The 25,149-nt window shown below is 39.5% G+C and overlaps 1 protein-coding gene across 4 annotated transcripts in view; it reads left to right on the forward strand.

Annotated features, from left to right (window-relative positions):
* Window positions 1–25,149, forward strand: part of USP48 (ubiquitin specific peptidase 48) — a 74,888-nt gene that overhangs the window by 40,619 nt on the left and 9,120 nt on the right. For 2 of the 4 annotated variants that reach the window (XM_069575039.1, XM_069575040.1), the window contains exons 11-22: window positions 179–328; window positions 3,684–3,881; window positions 4,660–4,774; window positions 5,316–5,446; window positions 8,782–8,853; window positions 15,610–15,734; window positions 15,901–16,023; window positions 16,324–16,385; window positions 16,655–16,765; window positions 17,444–17,574; window positions 17,932–18,038; window positions 21,797–21,901. In XM_069575039.1, coding sequence (XP_069431140.1) covers window positions 179–328; window positions 3,684–3,881; window positions 4,660–4,774; window positions 5,316–5,446; window positions 8,782–8,853; window positions 15,610–15,734; window positions 15,901–16,023; window positions 16,324–16,385; window positions 16,655–16,765; window positions 17,444–17,574; window positions 17,932–18,038; window positions 21,797–21,901 — 1,430 coding nt within the window. The remainder of the gene's footprint in view (window positions 1–178; window positions 329–3,683; window positions 3,882–4,659; window positions 4,775–5,315; window positions 5,447–8,781; window positions 8,854–15,609; window positions 15,735–15,900; window positions 16,024–16,323; window positions 16,386–16,654; window positions 16,766–17,443; window positions 17,575–17,931; window positions 18,039–21,796; window positions 21,902–25,149) is intronic. The other 2 variants (XM_069575041.1, XM_069575043.1) reach the window with 1 other exon arrangement.

The following is a 25,149-nucleotide window of genomic DNA, read 5'->3' on the forward strand; positions in this document are numbered from 1 at the left end:
CCCTGGTATTATTAGGGGCTGTCTTCAGCTTTGCTTCTGCCTGCAGGTTGGAGGGCAACCGCAGTATGAAGTTGCTGCCAAAATCTCAGCCAGTGTTTGCTGTAATTTAGAGTTCGGCACGGTTCTTGGTCTTTGGAAAACAGCATAAAGGTTTTTCTGTCTTTGCTGTTCTGAGTAGCCTTTCTTCAGGAGCTGGTGGATCGAGATAATTCCAAATTTGAGGAGTGGTGTGTGGAAATGGCCGAGATGCGTAAGCAGAGTGTGGATAAAGGAAAAGCAAAGCATGAAGAAGTCAAGGAGCTGTACCAAAGGTTACCTGCTGGAGCTGGTCTGTAAGATATTCTGGGACAGCACTGTTGCCATTAAGTGCCTTGTTTCTTTTATGTCCGCAAATGTATATGAACAAACGTTCCCCTGCCCTTCCTTATTTATAACCCATTAATGCCAGCTTATGCCCTATACACTTACTATGTAAACCAGCGTTAACTTAATGTATAGCATTCCGTATAATTCTTATCATGTACTTTTAAAAATGGGAAGCTCTTAATAAATTATGAGGTTTAGGTCAGGACTCTGCATATATAACTCTTACAGGTATTTCTAATTTGTGAGACATTAGCTTATTTTTAAAAGAAAAATCTGATCAGGCTACAGTGGAAGCAACTTGCCTAGTCTGTTTCCTTGCATGCTTTGTGTGCCAGCAGTATTAACAGGCATTCTTTTATATGAGTGCTCTTTTTATGATACTGTTAGATTATTCTGAAATTGAATATCAAATAGTCTAAGAATAGGAAAGCTTTCTGCTGACATCTTATTTCTTAAGAATTATCCCACGCAGTCCAGCTCATTCTTTTACTCTGTATGTTTATTCAAGTTTATCTAATGCCTCATAAAGGGAACCTCAACTTTTTAAGGCTGGTATGCCATTTGTAATAATATGTTTTCTGTCATTTCATAGGCAATTCCCCATACCCAACTCCTACTTAAAAAAGAGACAGTTTTACTAATTTTAGAGAATAAATACTCAAGCATAATTGTACTTGTGGTTTTGTTGTTTTGATATCTCAGTTTTCCATTACTGGTATAACTTTAAGCAAAAAATGAATATCAATTGCTACTTCTGTAAAAATATCTCTCAAAAGTTCTGTCTGAACTGTACCTTAATTTGACTCTCAGCTTTCTTTGTAATTTGTTATTCTCACTCTGTTTCAAGAGTTGGGATTATCGTAAAGAACTAGACTGACCTTAATTTTATCGGAAATAGTTTGGAAGTGAACATGTAGTTAAAATCTCTGAATTTATTGAAAGGAATTGGTACCTCAGAATCTATTTTCTGGACTTTGTTGATAGCTTCCTGGATTCACAGGACAGGAGAAAGGACTTTCTGGGTCTATAAACTAGAATGCTATTTTTGAGTCACGCTTTAAAACCTCGTGGTCCAAAGATGTTATGTTTCAAATCTACACTGTGCTCTTGGCTGTTTTCATTCCACCTATAAGAACCTGTACTCATGCTCTCGGAGTATGTATATATGTCATCAGCACTCGCGTTATGCGCTTATTATTTTTCATATTTACAGTAACCATCCGTGGTAGAAAGTCCATGTTTCCCTAAAATATTGTCGATCTCAAAATTAATGACCGTGGTTTTGTGCTGCCAATCAAATCTTGTTACTTTTTTTCCTAAATCTTTGTGAACATATTAAAAGAAGGGTCATTTACTATAAAATATGAACCTCACCAGGAACCAGAACACTTTTGGCCCTTTCTATTTAAATTGAGATAAATTATTTTTTAATAATCCTAAATTATCTCTAGGTAAGTTCTTTCAGATATTTCTGATGCCATGGTCTTTCTAGACGTCATCCCTTTTCGAAAGAAAAGTTCCTGTTTAAAATCCAGGCATTTAAAACTGCATATAAATAACCTTGAAGCATAGTATACATTTTCCTTTGGTAAATATTTTGATAGTTTTCTCACTTCATCAGATGCTGAGATTTTTATACAGTGTGTTGTCCCAACTTGACAGAGTTCTTCCTCCTGTTTGTTAGTTGGTTATCCGTGCTTTGGAATCCCAATAATAGAGAACGTCTTTGAGAAACTGCCAGGAGTGTTTGTTCAGTGGAGACTCCAGTTGTTAAGGAGACTCTTGATAGAAGTTGATACAGCTCTTTCAAGGTTTTTCTGATCTTTGTATCTTATATTGATAGCCTTAAAGTTTAACCTATGGGAACTCTCCTTGGGAAAAGATTAGCTATGCTAAGACTTCTTTTTTGCTCTTTTGGGTAGAGATCATTCATTACCATTATGTAGTGTAAAATGCCCCAGTCATGTTACCTGTCCTGAGTCTTAAGGTCTCCACTTTTATATAATTGTGCAAATATACGATTAACTTTTCTGTATCTCTTTTCCTCCAACAAAGCTCAAAATGCTTCACATAATCTTATCTTTTACATTGAGCAACATCCCTGTGAGGTAGGTGGAAGGCAGGTATTATTACCTTCATTTTACAAGTAAAAGATCTGAAGCATAGAGAGTTCAAGTGACTTGCTCAAGTTCAGTTTCTTGGTGGCAGAACTTGGACTCAGCTTGTGGTCCCGGGCTCTTCCTCTGCAGCAATGTCAGAGCTGACCAATCAGTTGCAAGGCTCTCAGTTTGTGATATACAGTTTAAGCACAAATAAGGGATCCAATTTTGTTTTTGTAAAAATTGAAATGTTTTACACTGAACTTAAAATGGAAGTTAGTTTTCAGACTTGTAAATTTCAGGGAAGTATGAAATTGGTCAAAATGGGCTTTTGAGTTGAATTGTCTATCCCTCAGATCTCATCAGAAATAGTATCATAATACAAATATATAAATTCAACCTCTGTATGTTTTCTTCTATGTTTTATGCTGGGACTCACTGGAGATCTTTGTAAGTAATCAAAGCTGGCCCTTTATCTTTAATTTTGGCTTTTATGGAACTCTGGGGCTGTGTTTTCCCAAATTAAAACTCATTTTGAGGTGTCTGGCTGTATCTTAATTTTTCCAACTTTGGAATCAATACATTTGACTCTGGTGCACTTCATCCTAGAAGTTGCTTAACATAGCTTAATTTCGTGAAATACATAATATGGATTTGTGTGGGGAAATCAACTACCTTTTAATCATTGTCAGTATCATCTTGGATGAAGAAAAGTTCCGGTGTTGAAACGGACTTGTGCGGTTGTAGCTGAGTGAGGTTAATTTTTTAATTTAAGACCTAGTCAGACTTCTCATTTTAACTTTCAGTTGTGTATCACACATGGATGATAAATATTTGTGAAAATCACTATGGGAGTGAGGCTATGTGATTTGCGAGCTAGCTTCGAGTATGGCTTGTCACCAAGCTTGGGTGTCCTGATCAGAGCTCTGCTGTGCTATCAAGCAAGACACTTCTCTCTGTGGAAGCCTCTTTTGTAGAATGTGGTTAATAATACCAGCCGATCTTACAGGGCAGTGTGCACAGCTCCTGGAACTCAGTTGAGTGGTAGTTAAATGGTGCTTTGTGCTGTACTCATCAGACATCTTCCCTGAACAATGAGTCTTCTTGATTCTGCTAACTTTGGAAAGAGTTTGCGTTGCCTTTTGAGGAAAATGAATGTGTCATTCCGTCAAAAGGCTGTAAAAATACATAGGCTCTTTCCCTTGCTTTGTTCCTCAGAGCCCTATGAATTCGTCTCTCTTGAGTGGCTGCAGAAGTGGTTGGATGAGTCAACGCCTACCAAGCCTATTGATAATCACGCTTGCCTGTGTTCCCACGACAAGCTTCACCCCGATAAAATATCGATTATGAAGAGAATATCTGAATATGCGGCTGACATTTTCTACAGTAGATACGGAGGAGGACCAAGACTAACTGGTGATTCACGCTGTCTTCTCTGCTTTAAAAAAGGAGTGCTGCGTTAAGTCGTCATCATATGATCTTTTTTTTTAAGTGTTTGTTTATTTTTGGTGCTGGGTCTCAGTTGTGGCATGTGGGAGCGTCACTGCTCCTCATATGGTCTCCATGATCATTTGACTCAGATTGTGCTTAGACCTCATCTTTCATGTACTTTGCAGAAAGGATCTGCTACCTCAAGTAGAAGTTAAGAAGCATTATACATGGTATATTTACAACATTATAAAAGAAACCGATACTGCTTATTCAGCTTTGTTTTGTTTTCTGACAAAGCAGACAAAATAGGATACATTTGAGAAAGCCATCTAGTAGTGTTTCGTTATTTTATTCAGTACCCTTCACAGTATTGGTCTGTCATACCCACATGAAGGGCTTAAACAATTAACATGGCATTTAGAGTTGTCGGAAACATTGATCACTCTCCTCTCTTACAGCCTCTATTATTTGATGACGGTCTGGCAGAACTTGCATCAAAATCTTGTAAAGGGTTTTACTTTGTGGCACAGTCAAAGCACATTATAACATTTTATTACCAGTGGTTCCTTACGCAGGATAGCCCCATTGCTGTCTTGATGTTTACGTCACCAAAATAATTTAGGACGTATACCAGTTGGCTGAATTGTCAGCATTAGTGACTTTGGGTTAAAATTCTTCATTGCTTCATGAAGTGCTGAAAACATTTTCATCACAGAAAATCCGTCAGTGAATGCAGTCTTTTCTTTCGTTTCCCCTGTCTCAGTGAAAGCCCTGTGTAAGGAATGTGTAGTAGAACGCTGTCGTGTGTTGCGTCTGAAGAACCAACTGAACGAAGATTACAAAACTGTAAATAATCTGCTTAAAGCAACAGTAAAGAGGTATGTTAACATGGTGTATATTGTTTCATAGGCTAAAAAACCAAGTAGCTTATTTATGAATCCTAGAGACTTGGGATCTTCGGAAGAAAGAAGGTAGTGAGTGATTAGCCACGTCAGATTAAATTTTGCAGTGATCGCCACTGAGGCAAAGATAGAGCTGAGTGGCAGCCCCCCTGGCTGTATTCCATCCATTATAAAGGTAGAAGCAGAGATGTGGATGTGAGGCTTAAACAACCTGAGGCCGGGTGCTCGCCTGGGTCCAGGAATCGGGAAATGCTGATGTTGGAAAACCATTCTAGCAGGCCTTAGGGTGTCCCCTTGAGAGAGGCTGAAGTAAGAATGTTAACAAACTGCACGTCTGACTACCTGCAGTTTCGTAGTGAGGAGTGAAAATGGCCAAAATAGATTAAGAAAGCATAAATGCACAGAAGCAGATATTGAACTTTTGGTTCAGTTTTGTTATGATCTTTATAAGGAAATGAGGGAGAAGGATATTAAGAATGTTGCTTGCATAATTTTGCATTCTCTCTTTATTCCACAGCAGTGATGGATTTTGGGTGGGGAAGTCCTCCTTACGCAGTTGGCGCCAGCTGGCTCTTGAACAGCTTGATGAGCAAGATGGCGATGCAGACCAAAGCAATGGGAAAATGAATGGCAACACCTTAAATAAAGGTAATATTTATCAATAAAACCTGTTTGTAGGTGGCTGTGAATTATTCCACGATTGTAAGCACTTGTTTGTGGTAAAATTGTTTTGGGGCTTCCCTGATGACAGTAAAGAATATGCCTGCAATACAGGAGACCTGGGTTCGATCCCTGGGTTGGAAAGATCCCCTGGAGAAGGGAATGGCTACCCACACCAGTATTCTTGCCTGGAGAATCCCACGGACAGAGGAGCCTGGTGGACTATAGAGTCCATGGGGTCGCGAAGAGTCAGACACGACTGAGCGACTAACACTTACACACCTTCAAAATTGTTTTAATTCCTTCCGTGTAATGCCTAAAGCGCTCAAAAATGTCTCAGAACAAATAAAAGATTTGTAAGCTATTGAAAGTGAGCAAGGGGCATTCCTCATAACCTGACCTGCTTTGGGCTTTGGGTCTCTCTAATTAGTCCCAGGAAAAATTATTTTAAATTTTGCTCCAGCTAAAGTTTTCAAGAAAAGTCTGTTTGTTGCAAATTGCCCAATGTATAGCTTATTCGCCATACTGAAAGACTGAGTTTGTTGAGTGAATGACCTTGAACTTCTGCATTTTTCATCCAGGAGAAAAGGCAGGTTTTGAGTAGCATTTTACTTATAAATTCTTTGGAGATTTCTGAAGTTATGCTTGTAAATAGGAAAAGATATTAATGTCAGTCAATGACTCAGCTCAGTTTTGTAATCAATATTTTATAAGATCATGGGAAGTTAAGGCATTAAAACCTTTTAACTTTAAAATAGAAATTGAACAGTTTATTAATTGAGAGATACAATTAGTGATCCATAAGAAATTATTTCATGTAACTTTTATCTCCAGATATTAGTATTTACCTACATATATTTTTATTATTTTAATATTCTTAACCTTTTCCTGAATTATTCTATATTTACTGCATTTGAATATTTGTATCATTGTATTTGGTATGGGACTTCTCATGTCACTGCTTTTTCTTTTTAAGAATGTAAAAACACTAGAAAGTGAAAATGACTCAGTCTTATCTGACTTTTTGCCACCCTATGGACTTCTCCAGGCCAGTATACTAGAGTGGGTAGCCTTTCCCTTTTCCAGGGGATCTTCCCAACCCAGGGATCGAACCCAGGTCTCCCACATTGCAAGTGGATTCTTTACCAGCTGAGCCACAAGGGAAGCCCAGGAATACTGGAGTGGGTAGCCTATCCCTTCTGCAGCGGGTCTTTCCAACCCAGGAATCAAATCGGGGTCTCCCGTGTTGCAGTTGGGTATTTACCAACTGAGCTATCAGGGAAGCCCAAAGCCACTATTAATTTTAAACTGACTTTTTTTTTTTTAATATTTAAAAATTTAAAGAGTGTTTTTCTTTTGGTTAATGTATTTTATTGTGCTGTATACTTCATGAAATTAACATTAGTTTCAATTTTATTTTGTATTGTTTTTGAAAAGATAGTTTTAAATATAGTTAATGTATTATAGCAATTATATATGGTATATGACTTTTACGTTGTATATCACTATGCTGTATACTTGAAACTTCCATAATGTTGTACATCAACTACTTCACTAAAAACAAAGATTGAAAACATGACTTTTAATGTGTCATGTGACCTAGGGTATTAAATATCTTGTATTCTTTCAAGCCTTTTTTTAATATATCAGTGATCTTTCCTTTTTTTTTACATTGAAGTATAGTTGATTTACTGTCTCGTGTTAGTTTCTTGGGTACAGCAAAGTGATTCAGCTATACACACATGCAACATTCTTTTTCTCATTATTTTCCATTGTGGTTTATCACAGGATGTTGAATATAGTTCCCTATACTAAACAGTAGGAACTAGTTGTTTATCCATTTCATATATATAAGTTTGGTCTGATAATCCCAGACTCCTAGTCCCATCCCTCTCCTACCTTTCTTCCCTTTGGCAACCACCATCTATTCTCTAGGTCCCTAATTCCCTTTCTGTTTCATACATTGGTGTCCGCGTTCGGGTTCCAGCGAATCTTCATTTAAAGTTTGATGCCATAATAGAAAATGCCTTGGTGTCCTAGATTAAAAACATGTTCATGTTGCTTTCAGAGTAATAAAATGCTTCTCATGTCCCCCTTACTCCATTCAAAGATTTTAAAAGCTTGAAGCTAGGTAGAAGTAACAAAGTCTTTCTACCAGATATTCCTGTAAATAGTGGGCTTTCAGAATGATGCTTCCATTGGCACAGTTGTGGATCTTCCTTAGACATTCAGTGTTTTAAAATCTAGCGACTAAATTTCATTGAATGCATATATTTAACATTGAATATATATGTGTATATATAAAATATACATTGCATGTGTATATATAATATAAATAGATTGTATATAATATAATATACATTGAATATATAATACATATTGAATGTATATATATAATATACATTGAAAGTGTATGTATGTATATAGAATGTATATATTTATTTATTTAACTTATTTCAGCTTTTTACAATTAGTTTGTAAACGCAGATGCAGTACCTGCTTCTTTGCCTAATTTTCACTTTGTGTGACCCAGATTGAGAAACAGACAGGAGACAGAGTTACCTGGTCTTGTGTTTTTGCCCATTTTTTCCGCTTGAACTTTTTTTTCTCTATGAGCTTTTTAATGACTAATTAATAAATTTTAATTTAGATTTATTTAATTTTAAGTAAATGTTCTTTATATATGTTGTGTATCAAAAGTGTGTTATGTGCTTAACCTGGAAAATCCATGGATCACTATTCTAATCTGTTGGTGCTTAGGACTTAACTTTACGTAATCCTGTTCCCTGGTATACACAACTACAAATTGACAGTTGTCACAGTGTAGACAAGTAGGAAAAGCAGCCTTTGTAAGAGAACTGGTAATAGGGAAAGGAGTGTTTTAATTATGTATATTTAACAGTAAAGGTTGAATCTTTATTTCATTAGCCTTCTAAAGCTTTCTCTTGTTGCTCTAAAGAATCGATGGATGAAAGTAACATGACGTGTATATGATTATCCTGGTTTATGACACAGTATCCTAAGTACCTAGATTAGAATTAATGGGAAGATAGATGAACTGGTTTTCACTTTGAAAAAAAAGGGATATTTTCTTACATAACCCAAATCTTTAAAAAGTAAAACTGCCATTCAGAAATTGTTCTTTCCTTTTAAGGGAAAGATGAAACACTTCTTAGCTCAACTGTGTCAGAATCAGCTGGGTCTAATTTTTAGAATGTTTTTAAAGTTTTCTGTGTTTCAAGCTATGTGGAGTAGTGTCTTTGCTCCTTTGAACTTTAAATGGAGCAGCTAGAAGAGTTACTATGTGTGTATCTTTTGATTAGATGAATCAAAGGAAGAAAGAAAGGAGGATGAGGAGGAACTGAATTTCAATGAAGACATTCTGTGCCCACATGGTAAGCCAAAAGTGTCAGACTTCCCTTGTTAGTGTTTGGCATATCATAAATATTTTGTTAACAATATTTCATGCTCAGAGATTAGGCCCTAATGTGGAAGGCATGGTAGAGTAAGTAGCTTTCTGAACTGGCCGTGACCTGATGGTTCTGTTCTCTCGCTCTCTTCAGCAGCTAGCTTCTGTGGCCTGCCTTCACGCCAGTGCCTCTCAAACCTTTTCCTTTCTCCTCACAAGAAAGAGTGTAAATAATACAAGATGGAATTTCCCCATATTTTAGAGGGGAAATTTTGTCACTTGTCACATTGAAGGGCTTTCTGAGCTTGAAGGAGGATTTCAGTTATTTCCCATTTCTGTGTCTATGTCATTCTCCAGATTTGAACACTTTGAAGGCAGCATTTTTATGTTCTCCTCAGGACTGTTTCTGGTTTAGTTCCTTAGACATTGATTGACTAGCTACGGTGTACTCTATATACTCTTAGTTTCTAAATCTTTATTAATCCTGTGTGTTTGTTCACGTGTGTTGGTTTGAGTGAGAGCTCACTTGTAATAGATGAGTTTGTTTGTTTGTTTTCCTTTGGAGAGGGACTCCTGATATATATCGTACGGTTTCCCGTTGTCAGCGCTCTGAAAGCCAGAAAGGTATCTCCTTCTCAAAGCCTTCTCCTGAGTAAGTTCCCCACTGACCCTGCCTTCCTTCTTTACTCTCACCCTCCCTCCCTCCCCTGGGAAGAACTGGCCGCAGAGACACTCGGATGTCAGTGGTGGATCTCTTAACCCCTGTTGGCATTTCTGGTTGTGTGCTAACATATTGAGAATACGCAGAATTCTCTTTTTTAATTGAAGTATAGTTAATTCATTGTGTTGTGTTACTTTTATATGTACAACAAACTGGTTCTGCATATGTGAACATGCCCATATATCTTCTTTTTCAGGTTGTTTTTCATTACAGGTTACTGTAAGACATTGAGTATAGTTCCCTGTGCTTACCCTTACATGTAGCAGAATGTATCTGCCGGTCTGAAACTCCTTATTTACCCTCCCTCTGCCCTCCCCCTTGGCAGCCATAAGTTTTACTTCCTGTGTCTGTATGTCTGTTTGTTACATAAGTTCGTTTGTATAATTTTTTCTTACATTCCACACATGAGCGGTATCATGCACTATCTGTCTGACTTCCCTTAATACGATAACCTTGGGTCCGTCCGTGTTGCTACCCGTGGCCTTATTTCCCGCTTCACGTCTGGCTGTGCTGGGTCTTCACTGTGGTGCTCGGGTTCCCATTGCGGTGGCTTGTCTCCTTGGGAGCACAGGCTGTGGGCACACGGGCTTCAGTAGTTGTGGCTCTCGGGCCCTAGATCACAGGCGCAGTAGTTTTGGCAAATGGGCTTCGTTGCTCCAGGGCTTATGGAATCTTCCCGGACCAGGGATCGAACCCACGTCTCCTGCACTGGCAGTGGGTTCTGACCCACTGCACCATCAGGGAAGGGCCTATTTCATCTTTTTTTTATGACTGGGATTAATGGTCTGAATTCTTGTCAGTCCTGATCAGTTCCTTAGTTCTTCATTGCCTCATTAGGAACCCATACTTGATGCCTAACCCTTGCTTTCATTCACACCTTATTTTTTCTCTTTTGACTGCACTATGCAGCGTGCAGAGTCTTAGTTCCTGGACCAAGGATCAAACCCTTGCCCCCTGCGTTGGACTCACAGAGTCTTAATCAGTGGACCACCAGGGAAGTCCCTAAATCAGTGATTTTGTTAATAAAGATTCCTTGGTGGTGGTGTTAGTAGTTGTCACATGAGTGATACTTCCATGCCTGTCTTTCCAGACACAGACTCACTGCCTGCCTGTGCAGGAGATGCAGGTTTGTTCCCTGGGTCTGGAAGATCCCCTGGAGGAAGAAATGGCAACCCACTCCAGTACTCTTGCCTGGGGAGCTCCAGGGACAGAGGAGCCTTGCAGGTTACAGTGCATGAGGTGGCGGAGAGTCGGACACAGTTGGTGCGTTACTAGAGCACAGTAGGAACACAAGTTTGAAGGCAGATGTGTAACCCTGAGTGGTAGACAGATTAAGTAAGCCCTAGAGGAAGGTGATGTGAACAGCCAGGAGTAAATTAGCTTTTCTCCTGATGCTTTCATATCAACTCTCTTTTTTTGAAGCCTTTTGCTGTAGATTTGCACACAGCATAAGTGCTTCCATTTTGAGTCTTGAGGAATCTGTAGTTAAATACTAAGTTTCCGTGCTTGATGCTGCTTAGCAGGGTGAAATGGTGCCAGAACACCGATTGTCTTCCTCCCTCGCGCACTGACATTTGCTCTCAGCCCACCTCTCTCATCTTGTCATTTCAGTTTTACAGCTTTGACTGGAAAGCATGGCAGAGCTGAAAGTGATTTCAGGACTTGTGCCATGCCCCTCAGCTTGTCAGAAACGGTACATGAGCCTTTTTTTAGATCTTCTAGCTTGATCTGCAACCCAGTGCCATTTGGTTGCTGCACCTAGTTATCTCGAGTGTAAAAAGCATTATCTCAGCTCTTGTTTTTGGGGATATCACCCCTCAGTGTACCACACCCATGGCAGCAGGGTTTTCAGGTGCAGAGTGTGGAACCTTGCTAAAAACTCACCCCTCACTGGAGTTGCATTCAAACTTGCTTCTGAGCTGTGGCCATGGTCCTCATAGTACGGCAAGCAGTAAGATGATGGTTGGTCATTTGTTGAGTGTTGTGCCCAGGAGTTTTCTAAGTGTGTAGCTATTAACTTACTGCTGTATTATTATTATACTGATTCTGCTGATGAATAAGCAGACTGAGGCATAGAGAGGTGGGTCGTTCGATAGTTAATTTCGCCCTAGTTGTGTAATCGTCAGAAATCCTTTTTCTTTGAAAATTTGAAGGACTTCACGGATCTTTCAATGTAGTGTTTGTTCAAAGCCCTTCATAGACAATTTTTGTCCCTTCCACTTTTGGCAACTAATAAGATCTCTGTCCACAGCCCTGGGACACTTCCCCCTGTGCAGGTCCCAGCGCATGTACTATATGAGGTGCTCTGTGGATGCCTCCCATATGTACAGTGTGAGGGACCACAGGTTTCCTCGCTTGGTGTCCCCACAGGGCTATTTCACTGCAGAATTCTCAATTTCATTATCTCCTCTCCGGCTGCTCAGATTTCTCCATAAGTGTCTTTCCTTCTTCTGCCTGGAAACTGCAGAGCTGACTGTCACTTCAGGGTTATAGAAGAGAGGGCTTGGAACCTCTGCCTTCTGTACAGAAGCCTTCACTTACCTGCATGCATCTCAGCACGCTGCCTCACATCTCTGCTTTGCGTCCCCAGTCAGAGGCCCGAGGTTTTGTGTCATCAGAGCAGCTTGTGTCTTCTTTTATGGGTAGAGGGGGGCAGGTATCTGTAAAATGTGTAGAAGAGGGAGCCAGAATTTTCAGTTCAGTTCAGTTGCTCAGTCGTGTCTGACTCTTTGCGACCCCATGAATCGCAGCACGCCAGGCCTCCCTGTCCATCACCAACTCCCGGAGTTCACATAGACTCACATCCATCGAGTCAGTGATGCCATCCAGCCAGCTCTTCCTCTGTCGTCCCCTTCTCCTCCTGCCCTCAATCCCTCCCAGCATCAGAGTCTTTTCCAATGAGTCAACTCTTCGTATGAGGTGGCCAAAGTATTGGAGTTTCAGCTTTAGCATCAATCCTTCCAAAGAACACCCAGGGCTGATCTCCTTCAGAATGGACCGGCTGGATCTCCTTGCAGTCCAAGGGACTCTCAAGAGTCTTCTCCAACACCACAGTTCAAAAGCATCAATTCTTCGGCGCTCAGCCTTCTTCATAGTCCAACTCTCACATCCATACATGACCACAGGAAAAACCATAGCCTTGACTAGATGGACCTTAGTCAGCAAAGTAATGTCTCTGCTTTCCAATATGCTATCTAGGTTGGTTACAACTTTCTTTCCAAGGAGTAAGCATCTTTTAATTTCATGGCTGCAGTCACCATCTGCAGTGATTGTGGAACCCCCTAGAATAAGGTCTGACACTGTTTCCACTGTTTCCCCATCTGTTTTAACCATCTTTTAAACAGACTGTAATCCGTTCCCTTCCAGGTACCCCAATTTCCTGGGTTTGTGGGGGAAGTTCTGTAGTGTAGTAAATCTGTTTGCTTCTTGACTTTTGTCGATTTAGAGTTCATTTTTCTTGCATCTCCTCTATCCACCTTCTAACCTATAAAATCTGTTGCTGTTGCCTCTGTTCTTTTTTATCCTTCATTATGATTTTGTCTTTCAGTAAAGATCCCTGTTACTGTGGTTTTAATGTCATTTTAAAACATCATTTTAATCTAGAAATCCTTATTTGAATTTTCATGTTCTAAAGCTTGTGTATATTTATCACGGATTTTATGTGAACTAATCATGGATTACATTCTGTTAGGTAGTTTACGCTGTCATAGAGTTCAGCATTTACTGCGGATATTCCAGATCCATCAGGCTGTCTTATCCATTTCATTCAACATTTATTTAACAGTTAACCTTCCTTGTTAACTTATGTTGTTTATTACACTTGTTTACTAAGGAGCTGAGCAGTTTTTTAATTAATCTTTTTTTTTTTTTTTTGCAAATTCTTTGGATGTTCTGTGACCCAAAATATTAGGGTTTGAACTAGATTTTGTCAGGGAGGAGATTTATCCAGAATCTAAACTCATTGTTAACTAGATTTCTATTTTTACCCGAAGAATCTTTGGGGATTACATTATCCTGATATGTGTGGTGAATTAAATCTCTCATGACTCATTTGATCCTTGTATTCAGAGATGTTGCTTACAAAATGAATTTAATTTATTGGCTTTCTCTTAAGATTTAAGAGAGCGTTACATATTGCAGGATACAAGTCTGATTTCTGAAAATTCATATGTCTTGAGTAAAAAGTTCATTGTTAGGTTAAACAATATCCAGATGTATTAAATCACGGTATGTTGATGTGAACCTAAATTTAGAAGCATAGCTAGGAGTAGAGCACAGCGCTTTATCAACAAACTTCTGACTGTAGTGTATTAGAATACTTTGGTGACTTTTTAAGTAAACTTGTTATTTTTTTTAATTACCTGAGAAATGTACATCCAACATTATAGCCAGTCATAAAGTAAAAGCACCCTTACCTAAAAGAGAGGCAGTGTAGACTCCAGCGCCTGTGGAATCCTGTTTCAAATATGTGTTTATATTATTGTTTCCTTCATTCTCTCTCCCTTTCTGAACCAGGTTTGTTTATACCACATATATGCAGAGGAAAGGTCCTTTTAATAAAAAAGAAACCACTTTGAAAAGTGTGATTGCCTTGGAATTACTTTTAAAGTAGTTAATAGAAGTCTGCTTTAATCTTTTTTATAGCTGCGTTATATTTCACCATAAAGGTGTACTGAATTGAAGCGTGATTATCCAGTTAGTGTGTAAAATTATAGTAATAAATTCCATAAAAGAAAAAAAAATAATAAATTTTAAAAAAATTCCATAATTGTGTCTGAGAGTAAGCATTTTAAAGTAAGTTTTCATAACCTCAGAGGAAGTTTGTTAACCTCCTCTTCAGAAATAAAGTTAATTTTTACATTATGACCTATTTTCTCTAGTAGTAAATATATTAAAGCAGTGTAATCTTTTCTTAGGATTAATCAAAGCTCACTAAGAGGAAGTGATGAATGGAAGTTAAGAAGATGAATTTTGAGGCATTAGAAACTATGGAGTTTAGATGAGACAGATCTGGTTTTTATATCCCAGCTTCGTTATTCACCAATTGTGGTGATCCTTAGTGTATTAATTTCTCTGATTCTTGATTTATTTATTATGTAAAATACATAAAGCAAAGAATTAAGATAGTACATTTAGAAAGCCCCTGGCTTTCTATCTCTTATTAAACATGTAGGTATCTTGCCAATGGCAGTAGAAACACAGTTTCTTTTGGAAGCTTAAAGAATTTTTTTGGGTCATGAAGCATATAGGTCCATGTATGCACCTCGCTATCTGCTGGGAACAGCTGAAGGAGTAGAGCTAGACCCACAGACAGAAGGAGGGGTAGAGTGGGGAGAGTGGCCCTGGGCTGCTGGAAGCACCCGTGTGAGCAGCAGGTCGCGGAGGGGCTGATGGGGCCCAGGGCCACTGCCATGCGGACGTTTCTGTGACCTGAGGAAAGGAGGGTGGTGGTGCCTAGTCCTCTGCTTATTTCTTCTCTTCTTGGGTTTCTAAAGATCCACAGGGTTCAGATGTTTATAGTAATAACAGCAAACCAATTGGGTATTGACTGGAGATGGTCTTCCAACTTAACAGTAGATTGCTTTATATTTAACTGTGAGGGTCACACAATGTTGCAAATAGCATTTTGGTTCAGGGTGAATTTAGTAAAGTAATAAGACAAAATGGGAGAAAATGCATTCTGCAGGAAATTGTGCCGTTTGAATGTAGGTGGAGATGAAATGCTGTTGGACAACCTCCACGGTGGCACCCCAGAACCTCTGGAAGCCCTTTTATATTGCTTCCTTCACTGGCAAGAGGAAAGACCTAGATTAAGGACAAAGGAATGGCTAGCTCCTTTAGAATTAGATGAAATTTAAAATTTAGAGATTTTGAAATTGGAGAGAGAGAGAAAATTACAGCACTTTGGAACAGAAGGATAAGAAGCGCTACCAATTTGTATTAAGTAGATTTTGGCAGGGTATATATTAACTTTTTTTTCCCAAATGCCCCCCGCCCCCTTTTTTTTTCTCTTTGACCTAGGCGAATTATGCATATCAGAAAATGAAAGAAGGCTTGTTTCTAAAGAGGCTTGGAGCAAACTGCAGCAGTACTTTCCGAAGGCTCCCGAGTTCCCAAGCTCCAGGGAGTGCTGTTCACAATGCAAGGTACGTGCCGCCCGTGGCCCTGGCAGCTGGGGAGCCACAGGTCTCCTCCCTGGACTGATTTGCCAGGAGGACTGGCGTTGCGCTTTGAGTGGAGGTGCAGGGAGGCGGCAGGTCCTGTGCTGGCAGCTGGGGATGGCTGATCGCTTCCTGCTTGATTCTCTTTCAGATTCTAGAAAGAGAAGGGGAAGAAAACGAAGCCTTACATAAGATGATTGCAAACGAGCAGAAAACTTCTCTTCCAAATTTGTTCCAGGACAAAAACAGACCGTGTCTTAGTAACTGGCCGGAGGTATCATGATTCCCACAAAGGGGTAGAATCCATCTCACCTTTGTAAGGCCCTTGCCAAGTTCCTGAGTGAACAGTGCTTTCAGAATAATGAGATTGTCTCTGTTTCTTAAATTTGTATAGTTTTCTAATCTGGAGGATTCGACTCTTGCTCGTGGTTGCTTGGTAGAGGGCTCTATTTCCATTTTATTTATGAGACTTGAAAGGGAAAACCCACAGTATATGGAGACATTTTCTCTATAGGATTTAGGTTAAGAATGCAGTGAATTTAAGAGATACTTTGGTCTGATTTTTCTGCTCCAGGAAACAGATGTCCTCTACATTGTGTCACAGTTCTTTGTAGAAGAGTGGCGAAAATTTGTCAGGTAAATTCCAAAGGCTACCCATTTCCTTTTTTTAATTTTTGATTACAGTATTTTTAATTCATGAATCGTAATCATGGTACCTTACCTTTTACTATAACAGCCTATACTGAAAGCTTTTTTCCTGAGAATTTAAATGAATAATCCTTAGAAGTACATTTAGTTATTAATATCCATGAAAAATGTCTCTAATTTTTAAATAATCATAAAAAATCTTCTCTTCAGTCATGCCATAGTGAAGTATATTGATCATCCTTTGCTCATTTGAGTAGGAAACCTACCAGGTGCAGTCCTGTGTCATCGGTTGGAAACAGCGCTCTCCTGTGTCCCCACGGGGGCCTCATGTTTACATTTGCTTCCATGACCAAAGAAGATTCTAAACTGTGAGTTTCTTCTCTTCATGCAATGTTTGTTTCTGATGGTTAATAGAATGTGTTTAGGAAACATCTCGTCTAACACAGTCTATTTTAAGAACCAATCTTTTCTTGAATTGTGGGATTATTTCCTCTGGTATAACCAGAGGTTGGCTTGTCTTTTTTTTCTAAAGGCTGCTTCTTGTGCTCGCTGTGGGATTATTTCCTCTGGTGTAACCAGAGGTTGGCTTGTCTTTTTTTTTTTTAAGACTGCTTGTTGTGCTCACTTTGGCAGCACATATACTGAAAAGAAAGACTGCTTCTCCGTAAAAGTCAGGAGGCTGCCTGAGGCTACTTGCTCTTATTTCTCCCCTCTCCTTCCTGGAGCCCCGCTTTCTCCTTCGAAATTGCTAGTACCCAGGGCAGTGTCTCTAGGTTACGTCGTTCCCCTCTGTAGCTAATTTCTTGGCTCAATTTTGGTTTTTGAGGTTTAGCCGTGTTGATTCGTGTGACTCCAGTACATTTAGTTTCTCTGCTTTTTTTCATACAAAAGAAAGTCATAGCATTCTTTAATTTGAAAAACTACCATTCGTGTTGGTGTATCTTTCCCTTCTCAATTTTTTTGTATTAAATAGTGGTTTTGATAGTTGTGGTTTACAGATGGATTATGTCCTTGTGTCTTAAAGCATGTTGTGTTTTTTTGCACAGTATAGCTCTCATATGGCCCAGTGAGTGGCAAATGATACAAAAGCTCTTTGTCGTGGATCATGTAATTAAAATCACGAGAACTGAAGGAGGTGATGCAAGCCCTTCAGAAACACAGTATATTTCTGAGCCTAGTAAGTGTTCAAATCGCTCTTGGTTTATGTAGTTAAAAGTTACAATTTTAACTGGGAGGGAAAGAGTATGTCAGTATTGTATTCTTTACTTAAAGAGCTCGTGGTGGTCCATTCTATATTCCTTAGCTGGAAAGTATCATATAATGACTGTACTTGTATGCTTTTTGACAGTAAAAATTTACTTATTTGCATATGATAAAATACAGCCATTAAAAAATAAGAGGAGTAGTTTGATAAATACTCTCTGGTAACTTTGAAATGTTCCTTTAGATCTTTCCTTCTTTTGGTAGTGATTCCTCAGCCACTGCTGTTTTACCTTTTTTTAAATAAATAAATAAATAAAACCTTTTTTCTTAGAACTCTGTCCAGAATGTCGAGAAGGCTTATTGTGTCAACAGCAGAGGGACCTGCGTGAATACACTCAAGCCACCATCTACGTCCATAAAGTTGTGGATAATAAGAAGGTACCAGTCCCTCTTGTGGCCATGACTAGTAATGATTAAGCTTGCTTTTTGACTTGTTTGATTTTCACTGAATATTGCCTGGAGTTCCTTTGAAGGGTGGAGCCATTGGACTGGAATGGAAGAGGAATAGTTACATAAATTTATGTGGGTCTGTTGTTCGGTCACTAAGTCACGTTCAACTCTTTGTGGCCCCATGGACGGCAGCACGCCGGGCTTCCCTGTCCTTCACCCAGAATTTGCTCAAACCCATATCCATTGAGTCAGTGATGCCATCCAGCCATCTCATCCTCTGTCATCCCCTTCTCCTCCTGCCCTTAATCTTTCCCAGCATCAGGGTCTTTTTTAATGAGTCGGCTCTTAGCACCAGGTGGGCAAAGTATTGGAGTTTTAGCATCAGTCCTTCCAGTGAATATTCAGGATTGATTTCCTTTAGGGTTGACAGGTTTGATCTCTTTGTAGTCCAAGGGACTCTCAAGAGTCTTCTCCAGCACCACAGTTCAAAAACATCAATTCTTCTTTATGGTCCAACTCTCAAATCCATACACGACTACTGGAAAAACCATAGCTTTGACTATATGGATCTTTGTTGGCAAAGTGATGTCTCTGCTTTTTAATACAGTGTCTAGGTTTGCCGTAGCTTTTCTTCCAAGGACCCAGTGTCTTTTAATTTCATGGCTGCAGTCACCATCTGCAGTGATTCTGGAGCCCAAGAAAACAAAATCTGTCACTGTTTCCACATTTTCCCCATCTGTTTGCCATGAAGTGATGGGACCAGATGCCATGATCTTAGTTTTCTGAATGTTGAGTTTTAAGCCAGCTTTTTCACTCTCCTCTTTCATTCTCATCAAGAGGCTCTTTAGTTCCTCTTTGCTTTCTGCTTTTAGAGTGGTATCATCTGCATATCTGAGGTTGTGGTTGTTTCTCCCGGCAATCTTGATTCCAGCTTGTGATTCATCCAGCCCAGCATTTCCATGATGTACTCTGCATAAAAATTAAATAAGCAGGGTGACAGTATACAGCTTTGACGTACTCCTTTCTCAATTCTGAACCATTCTGTTGTTCCATATCCTGTTCTAACTGTTGCTTCTTATCCTGCATACAAGTTTGTCAAGAGGTAGGTAAGGTGATCTGGTATTCCCATCTCCTGAAGAATTGCCCACAGTTTGTTGTGATCCACAAGGTCAAAGGTGTAGTCAATAAAACAGTGTGGTGTAGTCAGTAAAACAGAAGTGGATGTTTTTCTGGAAGTCTCATTTTTTATTTGATCCAGCAGATGTTGGCAATTTGATCTTTGGTTCCTCTGACGTTTCTAAATCCAGCTTGTACATCTGAAAGTTCTCAGTTCATATACTTTGAAGCCTAGCTTGAAGGATTTTGAACATTACCTTGCTAGTGTGTGAAATGAGTGCACTGTACAGTAATTTGGACATTCTTTGTCTTTACTTTTCTTTGGGAATGAAATGAAAACTGACCTTTTCCAGTCCTGTGGCCACTGCTGAAGTGAAGTTGCTCAGTCGTGTCCAACTCTTTGTGGTCCTGTGGACTGTAGCCTACCAGGTTCCTCCCTCCATGGGATTTTCCAGGCAAGAATACTGGAGTGGGTTGCCATTTCCTTCTCCAGAGGATCTTCCCAACCCAGGGATCGAACCGAGGTCTCCCTCATTGTAGGTAGACGCTTTACCGTCTAAGCCACCATGGAAGTTTACTGGCATATTGAGTGCAGCACTTTAACAGCATTATCTTTTAGGATTTGAAATAGCTCAGCTGGAGTTCCATCACCTTCTCTTGCTTTGTTCATAGTAATGCTTCCTAAGGTCCACTTGACTTCACACTCCAGGGTATCTGGCTCTAGGTGAGTGACCACACCGTCATGGTTATCCAGAACATTAAAAAATTGTGTAAAGTTCTTGCCATCGCTTCTTAATCTCTTCTGCTTCTGTTAGGTGCTTGACCTTTTGTCTCTTATTGTGGCCATCTTTGCTTGAAATGTTCCCTTGGTATCTCTAGTCTTTCCCATTCTATTGTTCTCTCCTATTTGTTTGCATTGTTCACTTAAGAAGACTTTTCTTATGTGGGTCTGAAGTGAAGTGAAGTGAAGTGAAAGTCATTCAGCCGTGTACAGCTCTTTGCGACCCCATGGGCACAGTCCATGGAATTCTCCAGGCCAGAATACTGGAGTGGGTAGCCATTCCCTTCTCCAGGGGATTTTCCTCACCCAGGGATCGAACCCAGGTCTCCTGCATTGTGGGCGGGTTCTTTAGCAGCTGAGCCACAAGGGCAGCCTTATGTGGGTCTAGTCAGTTGTTGATTTCGATACACAATATTGATTGAATGCCAGCTGTGTGCTAGGAACTGTCTTGGGATACAGTTCGTGCAGAAGACCGCTATACCTACCTTCGAGAGTGAGGTAGATCAAGAATAAGCCGTAGATGCGTAAGATGGTTTCATACAAGAACAAGCATCTTGAAGGAAATCTGCAGAGTAGAGCATTTGACTGACAGAGGTGGAGGTGTGCTGTTAAATAGGGCGGGGGTGGGCAAGACGCCTTGGAGGAGGAGTTGTTTTACCTGAGCATTAGCTATCAGAGACCCTGCCTGTGACATGCAGGCCAGGCGGGAGCGTAAGCCTGGCGCCCTCGCACAGTAGAGTCGGTCGTCGCGTCTAGAGCAGCAGTGCCCAGTGGACGCTTCTGCGGTGACGGAGGTGTTCTTGATCTGCATTGTAGCCACCAGCCACCCTTGACTGTGGAGCATCTGAAATGCGACTGGGCTGACTTGAGGAACCGGGTTTTTATGTAGTTTTGACTTCAGCAGACCTGTGTCACCTCTCACTCCCATAGTGGGTGGCATTGATCTAGAGAGAAGTTTCTCCCAAGGAGGGAAGGTGATGTGTGATGAGGGATCAAATTTTAATTGAATTTTGTACGTCATACCAGGGATTTGGGATCTTTGTTCGAAGCCTAGATGTAAGCCACTGAAGTTTCAAGGGAGGTCATGGTGTGATCTCACTTATGGTTTCAAAAAGTCACCCTGGCCATTGTATTTGGAGTTGATATGGACAGAACAGAAATAAGAAAGACCGCTGTAGAGCGTCTTGCGTTGGTCGACCTCACGGGTAGGAGAAACAGATCTGGGTATATTTGGGAGCAGGGTGTCACTGTAGGCTGTTTCAGGAGCATTCTCCCTATATTAAGTGTTGCTCTTGGGTAGGTCCTGACCCGGTTCTCTGGACACCTCATTAACTTGATTCCAAGGTTTTTGGAATTGAAGACAAAATAGATGCATTATATTTGATGATATTTGCCAAACTTGACATGAATTTTAGAAGGGTACCTTACAGATTCTTCTCTGATGGTGTACGGTTCTGCCTCAGAAGTTGAATTAAGGAGGCCTCATTACCTTGTTTCCTGGGGAAATGGATGAGTGAAAATGTCTGTTTATCTGCTAGTATTTTCTTGTATCTTTTTTACCTCTTAGTACATGTATATATTGATACCTAGTGTGAAATACCCAATTTAGGCAAAGATGTCTTACTATTTTTTAAGTTTGGTAGCGGTGTTTCATCCGTTCTCTTTATCCTGTGTTAGGATAAAACTAACGTGTTCACAGAGCACAGAAAACAAGAGCGCCGCCGTGTCTTGATCCTCTGTCTGGTCTGTTACCCCATCACTGATGAAGTTGTGCCGTCAAAGCTCCACCGTCTCCATAGCTCGCCTCCCTAGGGTCTGACCTACTTCTCTCTTTTCCTGGCGCATTCAGGTGATGAAGGATTCAGCTCCAGAGCTAAATGTGAGTAGTTCTGAAACAGAGGAGGATAAGGAAGAAGCTAAACTGGATGGAGAAAAAGATCCAGACTTTAATCAAGTATGTGTTGAAGCTGCTTTTCACTGTTACACCCTCCACTGCTCTGAAAGCAGTCGCTCCGAGCTCCTGGACATCTCTCTGTGGCCTGTATGCGGGGTTGGTCCTCAGGACCCTTTCCCCTTCTTTTCTTCATTGGCTATCATGCTATAGCTGTCCCGATTTCTCATGAAAAGTCATGGACTACAGTACTCCAGAATTAATTGCTATTAAAGAAGAAGCGCTAAAATATACTGTAATGATTAAATTTTTACCTGGAAAAAAGACTTAAACTAACCATAATCCTGGTTTGCTGTTTAATCATGAAATATTTATGTATGAAAAAATTACTAACCTCAACTTCTCTCATTACAAACAAAACACATAATAGCGTTTATAATACTGAAATTTATAGAAGAGACTTTCAGGTCTCTAAAGTTGTTAGTCAAGTGACTGGAAGCAACATTAGTCTTTGATTTTTCATTGTGAAGACCTTAAATTCTTCTATTAAAATTACCTATTTTGCAGATTTCTTTATGATATTTCTACCCCTCTTGTTTGGGAGTATGGTTTAATAATCAGTTTGGAATCTGTTCTTTCAGTGAACTTTGTAAATCAGTTTGTAAAAGTTTTATTTATATATGTATATAATATATACAATATACTATATATATATACAATATACTATATATAATATAGTGTGTATATATATAATATATATAGTGTATATATATTATATATATAGTGTATATATATATATTATATATATATATATAATATAGTGTTCTTATTTATGTCATTTCAGGCTTTCCTTTTCAGCCCAAGGGTTGCTTAGAAGACTGTTAAAAATATTTTCAAGTGATTGGCTTTTTGAGAAGCTAACTTTCTTGAATGGCTAGTTGTGTCCGTTGCTGCCATAGCCGCAGCAGTTTTAAAGCTGCTTCTATACCTCAGTGGCACATGGCAACAGATCTCCCTTTAACAAATACGATAGAGAATGTTTGTTGGAGGGCGTTGTTTTTTATGCCATAGTTATCTTTATACTTTGAATTTTCTTGTCTTTCCTCTCATTCTTTGGATATTGTAATACTCTTGACTAATGTTTTAAATATTTCACCTTGCAAAAGAAAGTGTAACCTTCCTTTTTGAAAAGAGTAGGTGGTGCCAGAAGAATGCCAAGTGTTTTCAGAATTTCAGGCTCCTCAAACCTTTTCTTTGTAATACGTTGCAGTATCTCATACAAAGCTTCTGTAATTGCTGTTTTAAATCCTGTAATATAAAATGGCGCATTTGTGTTTGTCCTTAATGGACAGAAACAAATCCCCTTTCCTCTTTTCTCTAAGCTAGATCAACCCAGTTCCTTTGACTTTGACCTTATCTACCATTTAGGTTAATAATGCACCCAGTGTTGGATGTTACTTAGGTAATTGAAAGCCTTCTAAAACCAGTGGACTGGTTTTTGTGAGATAAGTTGGATTTAAATTCTATGGGTGTTTTAAAAATATAATTCTAGGGAAGGCTTTTAGACTCATTTTAAAACATATCTTGCTTAATGCTCAGGGCTCTGTTATTTGGTTGTGTTTTATATTTCCAAAGTAAAATTGTAGGTTGTTACAGATATTTTCCCTTATATTTTTGTGAAATTTAGGTCCTATTTCACAATTGAAAAATACTTGAGTTGTTGTTTTTTTTTTTTAATAGTTGAGCTTGAGAAAAATGGTACCAGCTCCCACATTTTTTCGTTTTTTTGAATTGTTGAGATTGAGAAAGCTGTGTCAACTCCCACATTCTGTGTTTCTTCTGTTGGAACCTCCTGTGTGCCCCTTTAGATTCACGGCAAGAGCTGAGTCAAGCCTTGTGCAGCACCAGCCAGTGGGCTCTCGCCCTCAGCAAATGCTGCTCCGTTTACTTCCTGCCCCTTTCTGCTTTGTGAATCCCTGGCGCTCCATTGATAATGACTGTGTGGCATCTGTGTCTATAATGACCCATAAACTGCTCTGATTATGCACGGCTGACACTCAGTGACAACTGTGGAGACCAGAGCCGGAGCCTGGGGGTTCACCTCATCCAGGTTTAATGAAACCCGGGGAAAAGAGTATTTTAAAAATCTTGTTTCATTCATTCCATGTCTTGGTTAGCAGAAGAATCTTGTCTGGTGGTTAACATATTGATGAGGCATTTATTAGAGTATTAGAGAAATATTTGGTTTTCATCTATTATTTTTTTCTTAAAACTAGTACAGTATTTATTACATATGCCTGTACTTTTTGCTGAACCATCTTTAAATTGTGCGCATCATGGCATTTCACCTCTAAGTTCTTAAACCAGTTCTTATCAAAAAAGGCAATATCCTGTTCACCTGTAATCAGATTTCTTCAGCTATCCCAAATGTGCCTTAAACAATTTTTTCTCCTCAAACCAGCATGCAACCAAGATACACGTTGTTTTGTATCACTTTAGACTTTTTTCCATAACAGTTACCTGGCCTCTGCCCCCTTTTCTTTTCCTTTTTGACATTGACTAGAGACCAGTTCCTCTTCTTGTATTGAGTAGATTGTCTCACATTCTAGATTCAGCTGATTACCTCCTTACTCGTTTTAACTTGCTTCTCGCCCCTGTAATTTCTGTGATTTGCGAGCTAGATCTAAATATCTGATTAGTGTCAAGTCAAAACATTTTTGCAATTTCAAAGGCAAACCTTTGTAAGTTTTTTGAAGTGAAGTTGCTCAGTCATGTCTGACTCTTTGCGACCCCATGGACTGTAGCCTACCAGGCTCCTCAGTCCATGGGATTTTCCAGGCAGGAGTACTGGAGTGGGTTGCCATTCCCTTCTCCAGGGGATCTTCCCAACCCAGGGATCAAACCTGGGTCTCCTGCATTGTAGGCAGACGCTTTACCATCTGAGCTACCAGGAAAGCCCTTTTTAAAGTTCTCAGCAGTTTATAGTTAGCATCTGTGTCATTCACTAAAAGAAGGAAATTAATACACAGATTAGGATTCAGTGTATCATAACTGTGTTTTTCTGACTTAAGGTCAAACCTTCCCTTCTGCCTTTTTTTTTTTTTTTCTTTTTCTTTTTCTGGCCTTTTCCCCGCGCCCCACCACTTTTAAATGTCCTTTTTATAATACATACATTTTTAAATCTTGGAGCTTGTGTGCAGTTCAAGGACTTTAATTGCCTTCTAAGAACCTTCAGTGAGTTCCTACTCACTGTTGAAACTGAATTTCAAATGGTTACATTCTGATAAACTGCTTTTCCTTGTGTTGTGAAG

The sequence above is a fragment of the Ovis canadensis genome, chromosome 2 (assembly GCF_042477335.2).
Source record: "Ovis canadensis isolate MfBH-ARS-UI-01 breed Bighorn chromosome 2, ARS-UI_OviCan_v2, whole genome shotgun sequence".
Classification (NCBI taxonomy): domain Eukaryota; kingdom Metazoa; phylum Chordata; class Mammalia; order Artiodactyla; family Bovidae; genus Ovis; species Ovis canadensis.